Source organism: Coturnix japonica, chromosome 3 (genome assembly GCF_001577835.2).
Source record: "Coturnix japonica isolate 7356 chromosome 3, Coturnix japonica 2.1, whole genome shotgun sequence".
Classification (NCBI taxonomy): Eukaryota; Metazoa; Chordata; class Aves; order Galliformes; family Phasianidae; genus Coturnix; species Coturnix japonica.
Window position 1 is genome coordinate 42,428,103 of NC_029518.1, and position 15,979 is coordinate 42,444,081.

The 15,979-nt window shown below is 34.3% G+C and overlaps 1 protein-coding gene across 8 annotated transcripts in view; it reads left to right on the forward strand.

The window, feature by feature from the left end:
* The window catches only part of STXBP5 (syntaxin binding protein 5), a 97,530-nt gene that overhangs the window by 50,327 nt on the left and 31,224 nt on the right, over positions 1 to 15,979 (forward strand). For all 8 annotated transcript variants that reach the window (XM_015858119.2, XM_015858124.2, XM_032443282.1 and 5 more), the window contains 9 exons: positions 1,130 to 1,284; positions 2,333 to 2,405; positions 4,018 to 4,165; positions 4,608 to 4,675; positions 5,490 to 5,530; positions 7,367 to 7,587; positions 8,994 to 9,172; positions 10,407 to 10,532; positions 10,997 to 11,148. In XM_015858119.2, the coding sequence (XP_015713605.1) occupies positions 1,130 to 1,284; positions 2,333 to 2,405; positions 4,018 to 4,165; positions 4,608 to 4,675; positions 5,490 to 5,530; positions 7,367 to 7,587; positions 8,994 to 9,172; positions 10,407 to 10,532; positions 10,997 to 11,148 (1,163 nt within the window). The remainder of the gene's footprint in view (positions 1 to 1,129; positions 1,285 to 2,332; positions 2,406 to 4,017; positions 4,166 to 4,607; positions 4,676 to 5,489; positions 5,531 to 7,366; positions 7,588 to 8,993; positions 9,173 to 10,406; positions 10,533 to 10,996; positions 11,149 to 15,979) is intronic.

The window sequence follows — 15,979 nt, forward strand, 5'->3', positions numbered from 1 at the left end:
AATTATGCACATTGAAAATGTAACAAAGCAGTAAATGCAACACAAGGCTCAGATGGAATTTACAGTGTCTTGAGTAGAATGGTTTGTTACCAAGACTTCAATTAGGATTGAAGGATTTCATGAACTGCGTGGGATTTCTTTTCTTTATGGTTCAAAAGTGCTTTAAAATGATTGAGTAAAAGGTGCAACGTAATGATAAAATGTATTTGGAGACTGCCTAGCTATTTACAAATGTTGACTTTATTTTTCCTTTGATTTTGAAGGTTGATGTATTTTGTTTGCTTTCCATGTATTCAAATCTGTAGAACATCGTTAACTGATGTAATACTAATTTCAAAGATATTTCAGTATACCTACACAGACAATATCAGTGGTTGCATGTCATTTTGTTTGCTAAAAGAGAAGTAAATAGTAACCTAAGGCTTTAGATATCTGAATATCCATGAGCAGTTGAAAAGTCGCATTTTGCCAGCAGAAGTATATGTATTTTTCTCAACTGAACAGTCAAAAGTTGACATAATTAACGATATGAGCAAACTAAAACAGTCTAAACTGCAGAAAATGACAATTATTGCAGTCAAAAGCCTGGATGACTTTCCAAACAGTTTTAAACAGGCACTCAATCTAGTTCAGTTTCTTACAATTTGTACTTGTCCGGTGAGACCAATTTTCCTAGTGTGGACTTTTTTCTACTACGCCTCTCATCTTCTGGTATGTGTTAAAATATTCAGTTTGGATGAATTTCAATTTCAATGCTCTTTAGTATCTTCGGTGTACTTTTAAATCTGTGACAACAAGTGTGTTTTGATTGTCTTACAGAACTTTAATCAAAGTTCACACTTTGAGCTCTCAGTTCCAGTTGTAATCTTATTATGAAAATTTTCAAACTTGGCTAACTGCCTTTCAGTCCTTCCTGTATTTTTAGTTTTTCTCCTTACCAATGAAAATAGGTTGGGTGAAAATGTGATATAATTGTTACAGGACACACAAGTACTTAGTAGGTTATTCTTAATGCATCTCTGCATAGTGATATCTCATTGTAACCTTAAATTAAAATTCAAAAACTGACCAATCTCTTTTATTTACATGTTGCCTTGGTTTGATGATATATGCCTCTGTTTTATTCCAGGGAGCCTTTCATCATTCTCTCAGGAGGCTTGTCATATGATACCGTAGGAAGAAGACCCTGTTTAACAGTTATGCATGGGAAAAGTACTGCTGTGCTAGAAATGGATTATTCTATTGTTGATTTTCTAACTCTCTGTGAAACACCGTATCCTAATGGTAGGCTTTGTGAAGATTTTTCTTAGTACTTCAACCTCTTCTCTCTGGACATTTATCCCATCATAATATTCCTCATTATTGCTTTTCTGTTTTACCTTTGGGAATCAGAGTGCAGCAGCAACATCTGATATCCCTATTATATGAGATCTGTTTTTCTTTCCACAGCATCGGAGTAGTTTAGAATAAAATCTATTTCTAGATGAATACTGATTGATGGTTACATGTTTTTTTTCTTTTCCAATAAACTAACGCATATGTAAACACAGCATCATTACAATTTTAAGCTTCAGTTATTGCAGCAGATGTGTTCGTCAATATTAGTGTACATAAGACCTTTCCAGGCACTGCTAAATCTTGATTATCTATTGTGGAATACTCTTAACTTTAGTGTCTGCATTATTCTTTCCAATATTTGCATTATGTTCTTAACTAACTTATCTCTCTCCTGCAGAAGGGGATTGTTTTTTGTCATAGTTTAGGCAACTGTCTCACATTACTGCTATGATTTCTGATTCCTATGTTGTTAGCTGTCAATTTCCATCTGAGTATTTAGAAATCCATAGCTCGGAATTTGGTCTTTCTGAAAGACAGCAAGCCACCAAACTTTGAAAACTTGTGATTTTCTTATTTTAATGTTTTATGGTCTGTCTTTCACTTGTTACTGCACGTGATTAATTTTACTGATGTTGAATTGGGAAAAACAATTCAAAGTTGGAGAAATGTTACTGTTAGATAATTGTATCTCTTGTGCTTATGCAAGTTCGTCTGCACAGTCCTTTTCCTATTATTTGAGACAATCAAATGGTTTTAGCAAACTGGGTGAGAACTGAGGACAGTTAGATAAAGGTGGAATATGACTTTTCTAATCTTAACTTGGAGTGTTCAGGGGAGTGATTGTTTGAATGTATTTACAAACTATGTAGTCATCTAGTTCACTTTTCTACTTTCAACTGATAAACTGCAAGAACCAAACATATGCTTGAGACTGTGCATGCAAAGAGCTATGTTTACCTGTATCCCTATATCTAACATTTTTTCTTGTTTTTAGATTTTCAGGAACCATATGCTGTAGTTGTTCTCCTGGAAAAAGATTTAGTGCTGATTGACCTCGCACAAAATGGGTAAGAATCTTGTATATGTATTTTTGTCTGAAGTGATCGGCCTGTTATTCATATCTTCAGATTTCTAATCCACCATAATGACTCTCATGTCCTGAACTTATAATTTTGAATACTATGTGTAAATCTCTTTCAGTAGAACAGAGTATCCTTTTAGATATCTATCTATTTATCTATCTGTCTATATGTTAGTAGCAGAGAACTTGGTTAAGATAAGAACTTTGAGGTCTTCCTGAGTTGTGTGAAGAACATCCCACTAGGGCACAACAAAAACTTGTAAAAGTATCCTTAAATCTGTGTTGATACCTTTAGACAAAAAGGACACTATAAAATTTGGAACAAGGTCAAGCTTAATTCTAATGTCTGAAATTAGTTTAGCTCACAGTCTTAATGGGAATCGGAACTTCTGAGCAATTCTATTCAGATTTCCCCACCATTACATGGCTGTATGCTGTAGCCAAAACTTCTTTCTCATAAACTCATGGTGTTACGCTTCTAACGTTTTTATTTTGGAAGATACATGAGACAGGATAAATAGTCTTGAAATAAAAAGACTTGTCTTGTTTTCCTTAAGTGAATTAGTTGACAGTGCCTGAAATTTGAATTTAAGTCGTCTTCTCTTTCATGTTTAAAAAATAAAAATAAAAAAAAAAATAATAATACTAATCCTCAGCAGCTATGTTTTACAAAAGACCTGTATGGTCTTTGTTTCACTTGAAAAATATTCATTGTTTTCCATGTGGAAAAGCAATAGAATGCACAGATTAATGCTACGAGATTTTTCCTTTTGTCCTGTGCTGTTATATGATTTAGTATATCCTGTTAAAAATGGACATGTTTTTCATTCTGTTTAAGAAGATTGCTTTAGTTTCCAACCTAGCTTAATGTGAAATTATTTCTATGCATGATTTTTTTCATCTGTTGTTGCTAACATTTCTGTTGAAGGAATTAAATAGTTGTGACTGCTCTCTCTCAGACAAACAAGAAAAGCATGGTCTGCATTTCACTGGAAAGAAATGTGCTTTGAACACAGTTACATATAACTGGTTATTTTTACTGCCTTTTTTTCCTCATGAAGGTTCTATAACTCCCCAGTTGGAGTTGAGTCATGTGTGTGCTTTTTTATTTCTAATTGGTAACCAAAAGTCACTATCTTTGACTTTCAGAAAGTGACCTTGGAGTTGCAGGCAGGTTATGAAATGTGTCAGACAAATTCCTGTCTAGAAACAGGATAATAATACAAAGTAAAAATTAGACTTTTCCTGTTCAAAGAATAGACTGAACAGTAGAAGTAAGTTCATAGCTTCATGTTATTACTCTTAAGAGTTGTTAACTTAAATTCTTCCATAGGCTATTAATATAGTAAAGTTTTTAAAATAGGAAACTTAAGGGAATATCAGTGTCCTAAACATATTCTAGAAAGAGTAAAAGCTGCTGGTTCTGTTTAGAGATCTACAGTATATTGATAGTGTATTGATGAGCTGTGAAGTTGCTTAATACATTCATGCATAATTTGCTGTCCTCTGTACAAAAATTCTTCAGTGTTCCACTATTCTTGCATTTAAAATGAACTGTTTTTTCCAGAGTAATGATCTTCCTCTTTCACCTGTTACAGGTATCCTATATTTGAGAATCCCTATCCTTTGACAATACACGAGTCTCCAGTTACCTGTTGTGAATATTTTGCTGATTGTCCTGTTGACCTCATACCTGCTCTTTATTCAGTTGGCGCTCGACAGAAACGTCAGGGTTACAGTAAGAAGGTACAACATCTAGTACATACACATGTATTCGATATTACGAAAAATCAACTGCTCTAAATAGGATAAGCATGGCCAAAGCTTCACCTGATTAAGTTATCCTGTCTTTAGCTAATAGCAGATGTCTGGAGCAGTTTATAGCATATGCCATGCTATAGTCATTCTTTCCTGACGCGCTCCCATTGATAGCCAAATCACTGGAAGCTAAGGGACTTCTTGGTGCAGGGGTATTTTCTTATAGTCCTTGTTGACTTGTCTTTGCACTAGATGTGCCTAATAAATTTTGAAATTTTGAAATTCTGAAATCTGCAGTATCTGTAGTCATTTCGGTGACAAAACTCTGCACTGCATGATATTTTCGTCCTCAGTGTATTTGTTTTGATGTTCATATTATTTTCCTATATTTCCATATTTATTCCCTTTACTGCATCTGTTAATCTTCTAGGAATGGCCTATCAGTGGAGGCAACTGGGGTTTGATTACTCAGAGCTATCCAGAGATAATCATTACAGGGTAAGTGACACAACAGTGCAGTAATATGTGTAATGATCGAAGAGGTGATTTTCACTAGACAATTCATTTGCACAACCTTGATAAGAAAGTCAAGCAAAGCGTGGGAAAGAAAGCAGCAGCACTATGAGAGTAAGTAATAAATTATTATTCTTATGTAGTGTTATGAGTCATGTAGTGTCCGCCTGCAGTCAATATATCCTGGAAGAAATCCCTCCTTTGCGCTTAACGTCTGGAAAATATTTAAGTTGTTTTAAAGCATAGGACATCCATTGACTTGTTATTGATTTCTTGATTTGAGATGGATCCTTCTAGCTTTTCTGCAAGGAGTATGAATCAGGAGCCCTGCTACATTTTGTGGGGTTTTTTTTCCAAACAACTTATTAGTCCTCCTGCAGATTAATGTTACTTTGTACTACACCTTAGAGACGTTGAGAGTAAATTCTGACAAATCTAGTTTCAAGAATAAATAAGTTAGGTGACGTTTGCTCTGAAATAGTTAATTTCAAAAAAATGTAATGAATTATTCTGAACTACTTAGAACAAATGTGCATAACTCAAGTAAGTTTAAAATGGTAAATTAATATTAGTGCAGTGGAATTCAGTGAAATAATCAGTGAAATAAATTTATCATTTCTGACTAACTGGGGCAAATGTTTGTAAAATACTAGTTTTCAGTATGTTATTAAAAGGGTGTGTCAGTATAATAACTAATAAAAATGAAATGTTCGTCATATTTTTAATCGGTTAATAGCAAAGAGGTCTAATGCTCTAATTAACAATTTTCTGATCTAATGAATTTTTAAATATTTCATAGGCATGCTGATGGGTCAATCAAGTTTTGGGATGCCTCAGCAAGTAAGTTTTTTCAGAAGAGATTTTTTTCTATCAAACAGGAGATTTCTAAATTTACAGATTTGTCTAATGAAATGTAATTGTGATCCAGTCACTCTCATAACTCCTGCCCCATGTGCAGTCAACTCCTTGTGAAACTTTGAATCAAATTAAATTCAAATAATGCTAACATAGTTTCTCAGTTATTTCATCTCACTGAAAATGCACTAGTTGTCCAAGAGCTAGCAAGTAGTTTAATTCCCAGAGTAGCTTATTGAACATGCAGGTGAGTGATAGACACGTATTCATTTTTAGTACAAGGAAATTCAAGTTGTTTGTTGCAGTCTAAAAGGAGAAAGTTGTGTTTATATAGCAGCAAGTTGCTGTAACTTACAGTATCTAGAAATGAGAATTGGAATCAGTTGTAATTTGTACTAGTAAAATCATTTAAGCGTTTGTGAAGTAAGGTGGGAAAATAGTAAAGTCTTCTTTTGACCACAGAACAAACCATTTTACCTGTCTTGTCAGTTAAAGGGTCAATTGCATCTAATGATCTACAGAGCTAACAGTGAGAAATGCAGTAAGAATTCAAGTTGGGATGGACTCTGTGTTAAATGTTTTTAAATCATCTGAATCTGACTAAATTTACCACCAGGACTTAAAAGCTGTCCGAAACAATCTTGGAATCCTGACCAGTTTTCCTTGAAAACTTGTGGAATACTCGTGAGATTCCAAAAGGAGTACATGGGTGTGGGAGAGAACAGATGAAATGTGTGTTTAAAAACTGGGCAGAGATGTATTTGGACTGTTCTAGACCCTTAATTTGCTTGAACTGAGGGTGGAACTTGGAAAAAAGAAATTGATTATCTGTAGTTAAAAGCAATATTCAGCATGCATCTGCCTGAAGCAAATTCTGTAAAAGCCTTTTGTTATCCTTTTAATAACAAAATAATCCTGTTAAGGGAGAAGCTACAGGTGTCCTCTATCTTAATTTTTAACAGCAGTACAGCCTTATACATGAACTAGGGAGGCTTGATTCTGATGAAACTACAGAAGAGAAGAAAGGATAAGTTAGATTTTCATAAGGCTGTGATTAGTATCGATGTCAAGTATTTGGATGATTGACTACAAACTATGCCAGTGAAGTTTGAAAGCAACACTACGGCAGTTTCAAGACTGTTGGAAGAAAGAATTCCAACTGAGAATAATGCTACTCAGAATTTAATCTATATAAAAAATTGGACGCCTATCGGAATGCAGTATAGTGTTTGCATAAGTAATAATCATCAGGATGAATAAATTGGAATATCAGTAAAATTAAGATCAAGTAATTTTTACATAGTTTTAAACTGTGGTAAGGATTCATCAGGACAGTTCTGGAAACTGTACTCTCAAGAAAAATGTGGATTCATCAGAAGGTAGCATTTTGAATTCTGATCTCTGGTCATTCTAAAAATTGGTGGAATGTGGGAAAGAGGCCATGGATTTGAAATATTACAAAGAGAAAGGAAAGGAGCTTTACTTTTTGTGTTATCAGCTAAGCCGAGGTGTGGTAAATGTCACTAAATGTTGTTATTATTATTAGAGAACCTAACTATATTTAAACTTGTGAAGCTCTGAGGATTTAGTTTTTAGCTTAGACATAACATGCATCTCTTTCAAATAGGAAATTTTTTACAAACTAGCTGATCCTTCATTGGGCAAATTGTGATGGGTGGTATCAGCACAGATATATTTTGCCCTCTTTTGCTAAACAAACTGACATACTCTATCAAGCTAAATTTCTAAATGAGAAAAGTTATTGAGGTAAATATATGTTTAAACAGAAATTTATTTTGATTTCTTTTGAATTGTTCCTAGTAACGCTGCAAGTACTCTATAAGCTAAAAACAGCCAAAGTATTTGAAAAATCACGGAATAAAGATGACAGGCCGAATACAGATATAGTAGATGAAGATCCATATGCTATTCAGATCATCTCGTGGTGTCCAGAAAGTAGAATGCTGTGTGTAGCTGGAGTTTCTGCACATGTTATTATCTACAGGTTCAGCAAGCAGGAAGTGACAACAGAAGTCATTCCGGTAATTTATATAAAAATCTTTTTTAACCGTATAGGTTTTATCTATAATAAGACTATTGTAGCAATTTAGCTTTTCATTGTTTTTCATTGTGTTTCTCAAATGTACCAAAAAATCACCTCAAAGCTAGCAAATTTCTTTTTCTGTGGAAGAAAAGTAGTAAATTACCAAATTCAGCAAAAATGAAAATTACACATCGCTATTTTGGCTTTCATTGCCTCTTTCAGGTTTGCTGCCAATAGTAAGTCTTTTTTCTAACTTCCGATGCAAAGTGTGGGTCAAAACTTGGTTGCATCAGAGACGATTTAAACGAGTGAGGTATAGTCAGAGAATTTTCAAAGACTTCAGTGAGGGAGTCAATGACTGTTTTTCTTGATTCCTAATCATTATAATCTTTGTTGGCAACAATTCAGCAGTATACAGATAAAGAAAAAGAGAAGTATACTGTACATGCCATAAGTTCTGTCTAGGACTTTGCTGTCATGTTTGATTGTAAGATCCAATGATAAATTCTATTACAAGACTTCAGATCCTTTCTTAAATCAAACACAAATATGCAGCTTCACTTATCTGGAATGAATGAGTTGAAAGTTAACTTGAAGCTGGTTAGTTATCAAATACGCTGTGTTCTGAGTACTGCCTTAATGATAATGCAGTTCTTTTTCCTCTTTTCCACTCCGGACAAATATCGGTAAAGGAGATAAGACTGCTTGGTTTTTCCTTCTAGTATTTACTTGTATTCATGCTCATTCCCTCCTAAGGGAATATTGTTTTTTCAAATGGTTTTTTAGAAATCAGTAGTTAGCAAGCTGATTCAATACTTGGAGTGTTTTTAAAACAACTGTATAGACCTTTCAGTCTGAGTTAAGTTCTGTTTTGCAAATGATGAGATTAACACAGTAGAAGACAATTAATGCTAATCTAAAATCATTTTGAATTTATTATTTTAAATGTATGACCTATTTTGATGCAACATTAAGCAATGAATTAAGTAGTGCTACAGTAGTAGACCAGCCAAGTCCTATGTCACTTCTTAGTTTTACCACTCTCAAACAACATAAAATAAGCCCTCTTCATAACTGTAATACATGCATGGAGTGATGATTAAATGGGCTTTGTATCCAGTATTTTATTTCTTTTCCGTAATAAGCAGGAAACTTAAAATGAGTTAATTTTCAAAATTTAAGAATCATATATTCTGTTTTAAGTGGCTGGAATGATTGTTTTTCTGAAGACTGTGTGTGTGTTTAAAAAGATAACAGTAACTTAAATATTACAGTGCAAAGATAGAGACGTCCTGGGTGTCTTCCTTAGGACTAGTATCTTAATTGTGCTTAATCATACACTTTTTCTGAAAGACTAACTTTTTTTTCTAATTATTACTAATTTGCTTTATTTTTACATTGTAGATGCTGGAAGTGCGTCTGTTATATGAAATAAATGACATTGAAACTCCCGATGGTGAGCAGATACCACCATTACCAACTCCTGGCACAAGTTCCAATCCTCAGTCCATTGTTCCCCAGTCTCATCCATCTACTAGTAGCAGTTCATCAGATGGCCTTCGTGATAATGTCCCATGTTTAAAGTAAGTGTATTCTGCTGTGCTTTTGTTATGGGTGAAACTTCTATGCTATTGTATGTGAAACTGTCATTTTGAAAACAACATTCTCCAAATATCTGTAAATTGAGTTCTGTTTCAAAAAATTACAATTTTAATCTTAATTTATATAAATGTCATAATTCTCGGTGATCTAAAAAAATTAATCAGAAGACAATTACCATATGATTCAGCCTGCTTTAGGAAATCTTTACTAACATAGGTTAGTATAGTTACAGATGCTCATGCTTTAGATCAAACTTTTAAAAGGGAACAGTATTGTTACTGTGAAATCTTAGTGTCCACTGCAATGAAGAGGCCCCTTAACGCTTTAGCTATCCTTAACTTCAGACTGAATATTTTTCAATAGACTTCACTTGTCAATTATTTGTACGTACCTACAGTCCATTCTCATAAATCTTCATCTTCAAGGTGCCTCATATTGTTCTGCTCAGTTTTTTAACTGTTTACAGGTTATAAATTGGGAGATATATCTCTTAAGAGTTTTTGGTGTGTTTCTGTGTATTTATTCTGCTGAGAAATTACAGTTAACAAAAGAACTGACTTGCTTTTTTTACTTTTTTTTAAAACTCTTTTTTACAAGAGTTCATCTTGAGACTTTTCAAAACTATCAACTTTTGTTATAGGATGTATGTTGCTCTTCATTTTCAGTTATGAATTAACACATGTGCTTACTTTTTCTCTGAAAATTTAAACTCCAGTCCTGGATTTCAATTCCTTGAATTCATCCATCTAGTAAATAGTTAACTCTGACAGGTTTATTTTGTTCTGAGGGTTCATTTTTGTATCTTCTTGATTATACTGACTTATATAGGTGTTTTGAAGACAGTAAATTCTAAATGAAGTTGGAAAGACATAAGTGGGTTTTGTAAAATATTGGCAAATCAAAATATTGAACGGATAAAATAAGAAACTCAGGAGGACTTTATGTTCTATATAGTTGGTTTTTTTTTAATTCAGAAGATGAGAGAGTGTTAATACTTTCTGTAAGTTTGTGCATCAATACGCAAAGTATTTGCAAGACATTCAGTCCTACCCAACCATCTCATGCTTCTTCCACAAAACTGATATACCATTATTTTCTTTACAATTTTCCAATCTTGTCAAAGTTCAGAGTGATACCAAAGTCAGTGAATAATGCGTGTTTAAGGAAGAACACTTCAGAGAGTCACAAAAATATGATGTTTTGTATACTTTGCAGAGTTAAAAATTCTCCTCTTAAGCAGTCTCCGGGCTACCAAATTGAGCTGGTTATCCAACTGGTGTGGGTGAGTGGAGAACCTCCTCAGCAAATAACCAGCTTAGCAGTCAATTCAGCGTATGGCCTGTAAGTATATTCTGTGCAGCTTTTTCAGTATTCTTTCAAAAGCGTTTGCTGTTCTTGTGCAGTATACAGCAACGAAAGAGATGCAATTAGTTTTGTGTTTCTTGATAGTACCTTTTGGTGGCTTGTGGCAGTTCCTGATGATGTAAACATCAAACAAGTCAATATCGCTCATGTGTGCTGTCACTGTAGAGCTAAGAATATGTGTCAATTGAGGCCCTGTTGGATAGGTTGGTGTGTACAGTGATCAGCTTTACTCAACATTAAGTGTTTTTAAAAGTGAATGCTTCAAAAGTGCTACAATCTAAAATAGTAATTCATATGTGCTCTTAATTTAGAGCAATTTATTAAAAGCTAATAATAAAATATAAACAAAATTGAAATAGAAATTTCTGTATAGCAAGAAATATCACTATAAAATTATACTCGCATTACCGTTATCTTTCCTTCCACTTTTCTTTTTCCAGAGTAGTTTTTGGAAACTGTAATGGTATTGCCATGGTTGATTACCTCCAGAAGACAGTCCTTTTGAATCTTGGCACTATTGAACTGTATGGTTCCAACGATCCTTATCGTAGGGAACCACGATCTCCCCGAAAAACTCGTCAGCCATCTGGAGGTGAGTAACCCACAGCTTGCGAAAAACAACTTACCTGTCTTCTGACTTTATCTGGGTTAATAGTGTCTGTTCTTTGAATGCATGTAGGCTTTTGCCATTGCAATTTCATTGTTTGTGAATGTCAACATTGCAGGTTTGGTACTTCAAAAACATTGCTTAATGAAATCTACTGATGCCTGATATAATTTCTTACATTTTTATTAGTGTAATGTATGGTATTATATATAATATACATTATATATATTATATAATGTATTTTAAAAAAAAAAAAAGCAGTAGGGAAGAAATTTTGTGTATAAATGTAAGCTATAAAAACTCAGTAGATTTATGCTGTTAACTTACTAGCACAGCTGGAAGGAGACTTAATATTTTGGTATTTCTGATAATCCTAGTATCCAGATCACAAGCTTATATGAGCCCATTAATTTTGGCGGATAGCCAGTTTATTTGCTGGGAACGTTTTCTGTCTTATTTCAGCCTTTGTCCAGAAAGCTTGTCATACTGCTTGTACTGTTTTATTAGTATTAGAGGAAGCTTTTGATATGAATGAACCAATTAAACTTTCTTGATTAAAAAATGACTGTGTTTTGAAAAGATACTGAAAAAAGGTGGTGGTTTGCAGCTGAGAAGGAAAGTAATCTTTCAGTCAAAATCCCAAACATTTTTATTGACAAAATGAGAAGTTAAAATTGTAAATAGTAAGGAGAAAATGGTTTTAGTTGATATTTTTAAGCTAATTTTTAAAACAGTACAATGGAATGATCAACAACATCACTGTTGCCTCCAAATGATTATTATTAAATGGGAAATACACTTCTAAAAAACTTCATGGTTGGTTTCTTTTAAGTGATTCAGAATAAAGTTCAGGTAATATTATACTGAAGTGAAAATGGATGCTTCTAGACATATTTTAGTAAATCTTTGGGTTCAGGTAATATTATACTGAAGGGAAAATGGATGCTCTTAGACATATTTTAATAAATCTTTGGTTCGAGAAAGATCTTATTACCATCTGTCAGATTACTTCAACTGGGGAAGCTGCTTTAAAAAATAATTAGCTTAGAACATACACAGTTCTTAGCTGGGGACAGATGTCTTTTTCTACTGCAGAGAAAGTTTTAAAAAACAATGAGAAAACATTCAGAGAGAAAGAAATAACTTCACTGGTTCACTCTGTTAATGTCATATGGTAGTAAGGAGCTTACCTCCTGCTTCTGCATTTTTGTAGTGCCAAACATTAATCACTTTGTTTTCTTGCTTTTTTATTGTTTAATGATCAGCATAACTGTGTTACAACTGTGTTTTTAAGATACTCCTGAATGGAGTCCTTTTTGTTCATGAATGTAACTGTTAAATGAAATAGTATATTTTTCATCTTACATTTTAATACTAATGATCTGCATGGCAAGAGCATTTTATTAACCTCGTTATACAAGTTATTCAGCTGGCTTTTCTGTCTCAACTGTACTGTTAGTGTCTCCATCTTTCCTTTTCTCATTGCTGCGTAAAGGTATGCTGACTGTGGCTTCTTGCATGTGCGGCCTTTCTAACTTATATTCAGAGTCTGTGAAAAAGCTTCGCACCTCTTATATAAGTAAGTCATCTCATGACAAACAGAAAATATTTTTGAACATCTGAATTTGATTTTTTTTTTACTTGCTGTTCACTTACCATAAATACTTTTGTTATACCATTTTAAATAATTGTTTTACTTTCAGAAACTGTTTTGAATCATACATCTATCATATTCTTGTTCCTGACATCCTGAATAGAAACGGGAAGGAGAAAAAGAGTGACCATAACAGTCTGTGTATTATGGGCAAGGATGGGAGGGAGAAGGAAAGCAAGATCCTGTCTTAGAAGCTACTGATGTGGTCCCAAAATCTTACCCATCAAATCTGATAGTCCTCTGAGGGTCAAGGCTAGAACCTTCCTTTGCTTGTTCTCTGTACTGGCAGAAAAAGTTTAAGCATTCATGTTAGATTACGGTTATTATTATTAATTTACTTTTTAACAATGTAAAAGACAATCATCTGTCTATTAAAGTTAAATGTTCCTTCTTCTAAGGTGTTGCTCACAGAGGTTGAGTGGAGGTGTTGGCATATTGTGCAGCCCTGTAAGATTTCCAAGCACTTTTGATGTTCAAGAGTGCCACAGTAGAGTAGTAGCCCATCAGAAATGCGAGTCATCTCAGGGTTTTTCCCTGCGAGTTAACTCAGGGTTTTATTCTAGCATTCACAGCATCAAAGAATTCAGAGCATATAGGGTTGACTTAAAAAGCGTAACGTGATTCCTTTCCCTAGCATGTCATTTTTCTCCAGTCCTTGGGCAGCAGTTTGAAATCTGACCCCCTTTCTAAACAGGGAGTAGAATAAAACAAAATCCAAGGAACCTGGGTGGTGGTGGTGAAATCAACACTTAAGACTGTGGTCCAATTCTCTTAGTTCTGCTGTTTGATTTTTGGTGGGTTTTTTTTTTGTTGGTTTTTTTTTTTGTTGTTGTTTGTTTGTTTGTTTTGTTTTCCCAAAAAGAGAGAGAAAATACATTTCAGGGATGGTAGGCTGGCTTCCATCATCTGTTGCCAAGGGAGAAAGTTATGTTTAAAAGAAATGCTTCTGCTTTGAGATTGTGCAGAACTGAAAGGCAAGGTCTGCTGCTCCTTTGTCATTTTGAATGGGAAGGAAAAGGTGGACAGTGGTCCCAGAATTACTCTTCAAAGCCAGCAATTGAAAAACTGATTCTACCTGGAATATCTAATATGTTGGAACTGGTTTTTGTAAGCGTTGATTTCTTAGCCAAGTCCTTGATGCTGTCCTCCCAGTTTGAGATCTTTTCTTGATAAAATGCTTCTGAAATATGACAGGATCATAGGATCTGAACCTAGACCTCAACGCTCCTTTTTTAAACTTATGCTTGAACTAAACTAGAACCATGTCAGCTGTGACTAAGCCAAATATAGTACTGAATCATAAAGTTTGTTTTTGGATTAGGGAGGGCTTTTTTGACTCTTTCAAGTCAGTTCTTTAAGATGTTTGTGTTTTCACATCAAGCTAGTTCAAATTTTTAATTAGACTTGTTTCCAGTGAATTTGGTATATAGAAGTGCCTGAATGACATATATATGAACTCATAGAATCATAGAATTACACAGGTTGGAAAAGACCTTGAAGATCATCAAGTCCAACCACAGCCTGACCAGTACCCTAACTCTAAAAACCTTCCACTAAATCATATCCCTGAGTATACATCCAAACGGCTCTTAAACACAACCAGGGATGGCGATTCAACCACCTCCCTGGGGAGCCTATTCCAGTACCTAAGTACCCTTTCTGTAAAGAAGTTCTTCCTAATATCCAACCTAAACTTGCTCTGGCGCAACTTGAGGCCATTTCCCCTCGTCCTGTCAGTTGTCACTAGTGAGAAGTCCCACTCTCACTGTAAGAACCTTTCAGGTACTGGAAGACAGCAGTAAGGTCCCCCCTCAGCCTCCTTTTCCCCAGACTAAACTGCCCCAGCTTCCTTAGCCTCTCCTCGTAGGGCTGATTCTCCAAGCCCTTCACGAGCCTAAACTTAATACTCACTAAAATTACTACATTAGTTAATTTTTATTGTAATTCTAGGGAGTTTGTAATGCAGCACAATATCTTTTCAATCTTTAATAACATTATTCGATTTTTTAAAATTCATTTTTGTGTTTATTTCAAGTTTCTTATTACTAGAGTTCAGGAAGAAGCTGAGAGCTTATTGGAAGATTAGTTTTCCTTAGTCTTCTAATTAGGCTTCAGTTCTGAAATGGAAAGCTTAGGACCAATTGGCTTTAAAATCCCTTACGAATTGTTCATTTGTTAGCCTGAAATCATAAAACTTAATCCAGAATTTAGTGCACAAACTGTTTATATCAGGATTCTTGATACTATGAAGTGTACAGACCTTACTATTTCATAGACTCAACTCGGCTCATGTTGAGCAACAGTAATTAGTGCTATTTATAGTAACCACTGCATAAAATTACTTTTTCAGTCTCTTCCTTCTCTCTGTCAAATAATAGCAGTGATGGCTATAATTAGATTTCCAAGATTTATGCACAAGAATAATGATCATAATGCCATAATTTAATGTTGTAAATCTTATGCATACAATTAGTGAGTAGTTTTATGGTAAGAAAATTTTGAGGCTTTCTGTTGGATCAATTGATGTGAGTTATTCATTAAGATGTGTATTGACTTGTAACCTCAGTACTTATTATAGAGGAAGCAAGCATGTAGGTATATGACTATTCTTGGCTAAATACTACTCCTGTCAAAGCAGGATTACACTTTTCATAGGAAACTAGTATGAGAAGTTCAGCTCTTCTTCTGAAGAATTAAAATATTTACAAGGATATGGGAAGTTAAATTCCTAAACTAAGACTTTGAATTTAAATAGTTTGGCTCCCTAAGAGCCAAAGATTTGGGCCATGACTGTTTCTAAAAAGCACAGCACAGTTTTGTCCTCTCAGTATTGCTACTGTGAGGATTTCCTCAAAAGAGCGTTGTTTAAACCTGCTATCTTCAGTATTGAGCAAATCCACATAATATGACACTGCACTGTTTGTTGTTGTCCTGGCAAGTCAGAATTGAAGCTATACTTTGACCTGGAATAATAAGTGCTCATGTTTCTGTGTTTTGTAATAGAATTTCATACACATTAGGTATGTGTGAGGCATGTATGAGCATGGCACCAGGTCTAAGCTGTTAGACTTTGGTAACAAACTCCAGAAGGTCTCAGGGAGTATGTTTTATGGTAAACTGTTTTAATTTTCTGAGTAGTTCTTCTAGCCTGTTTCTGACCTA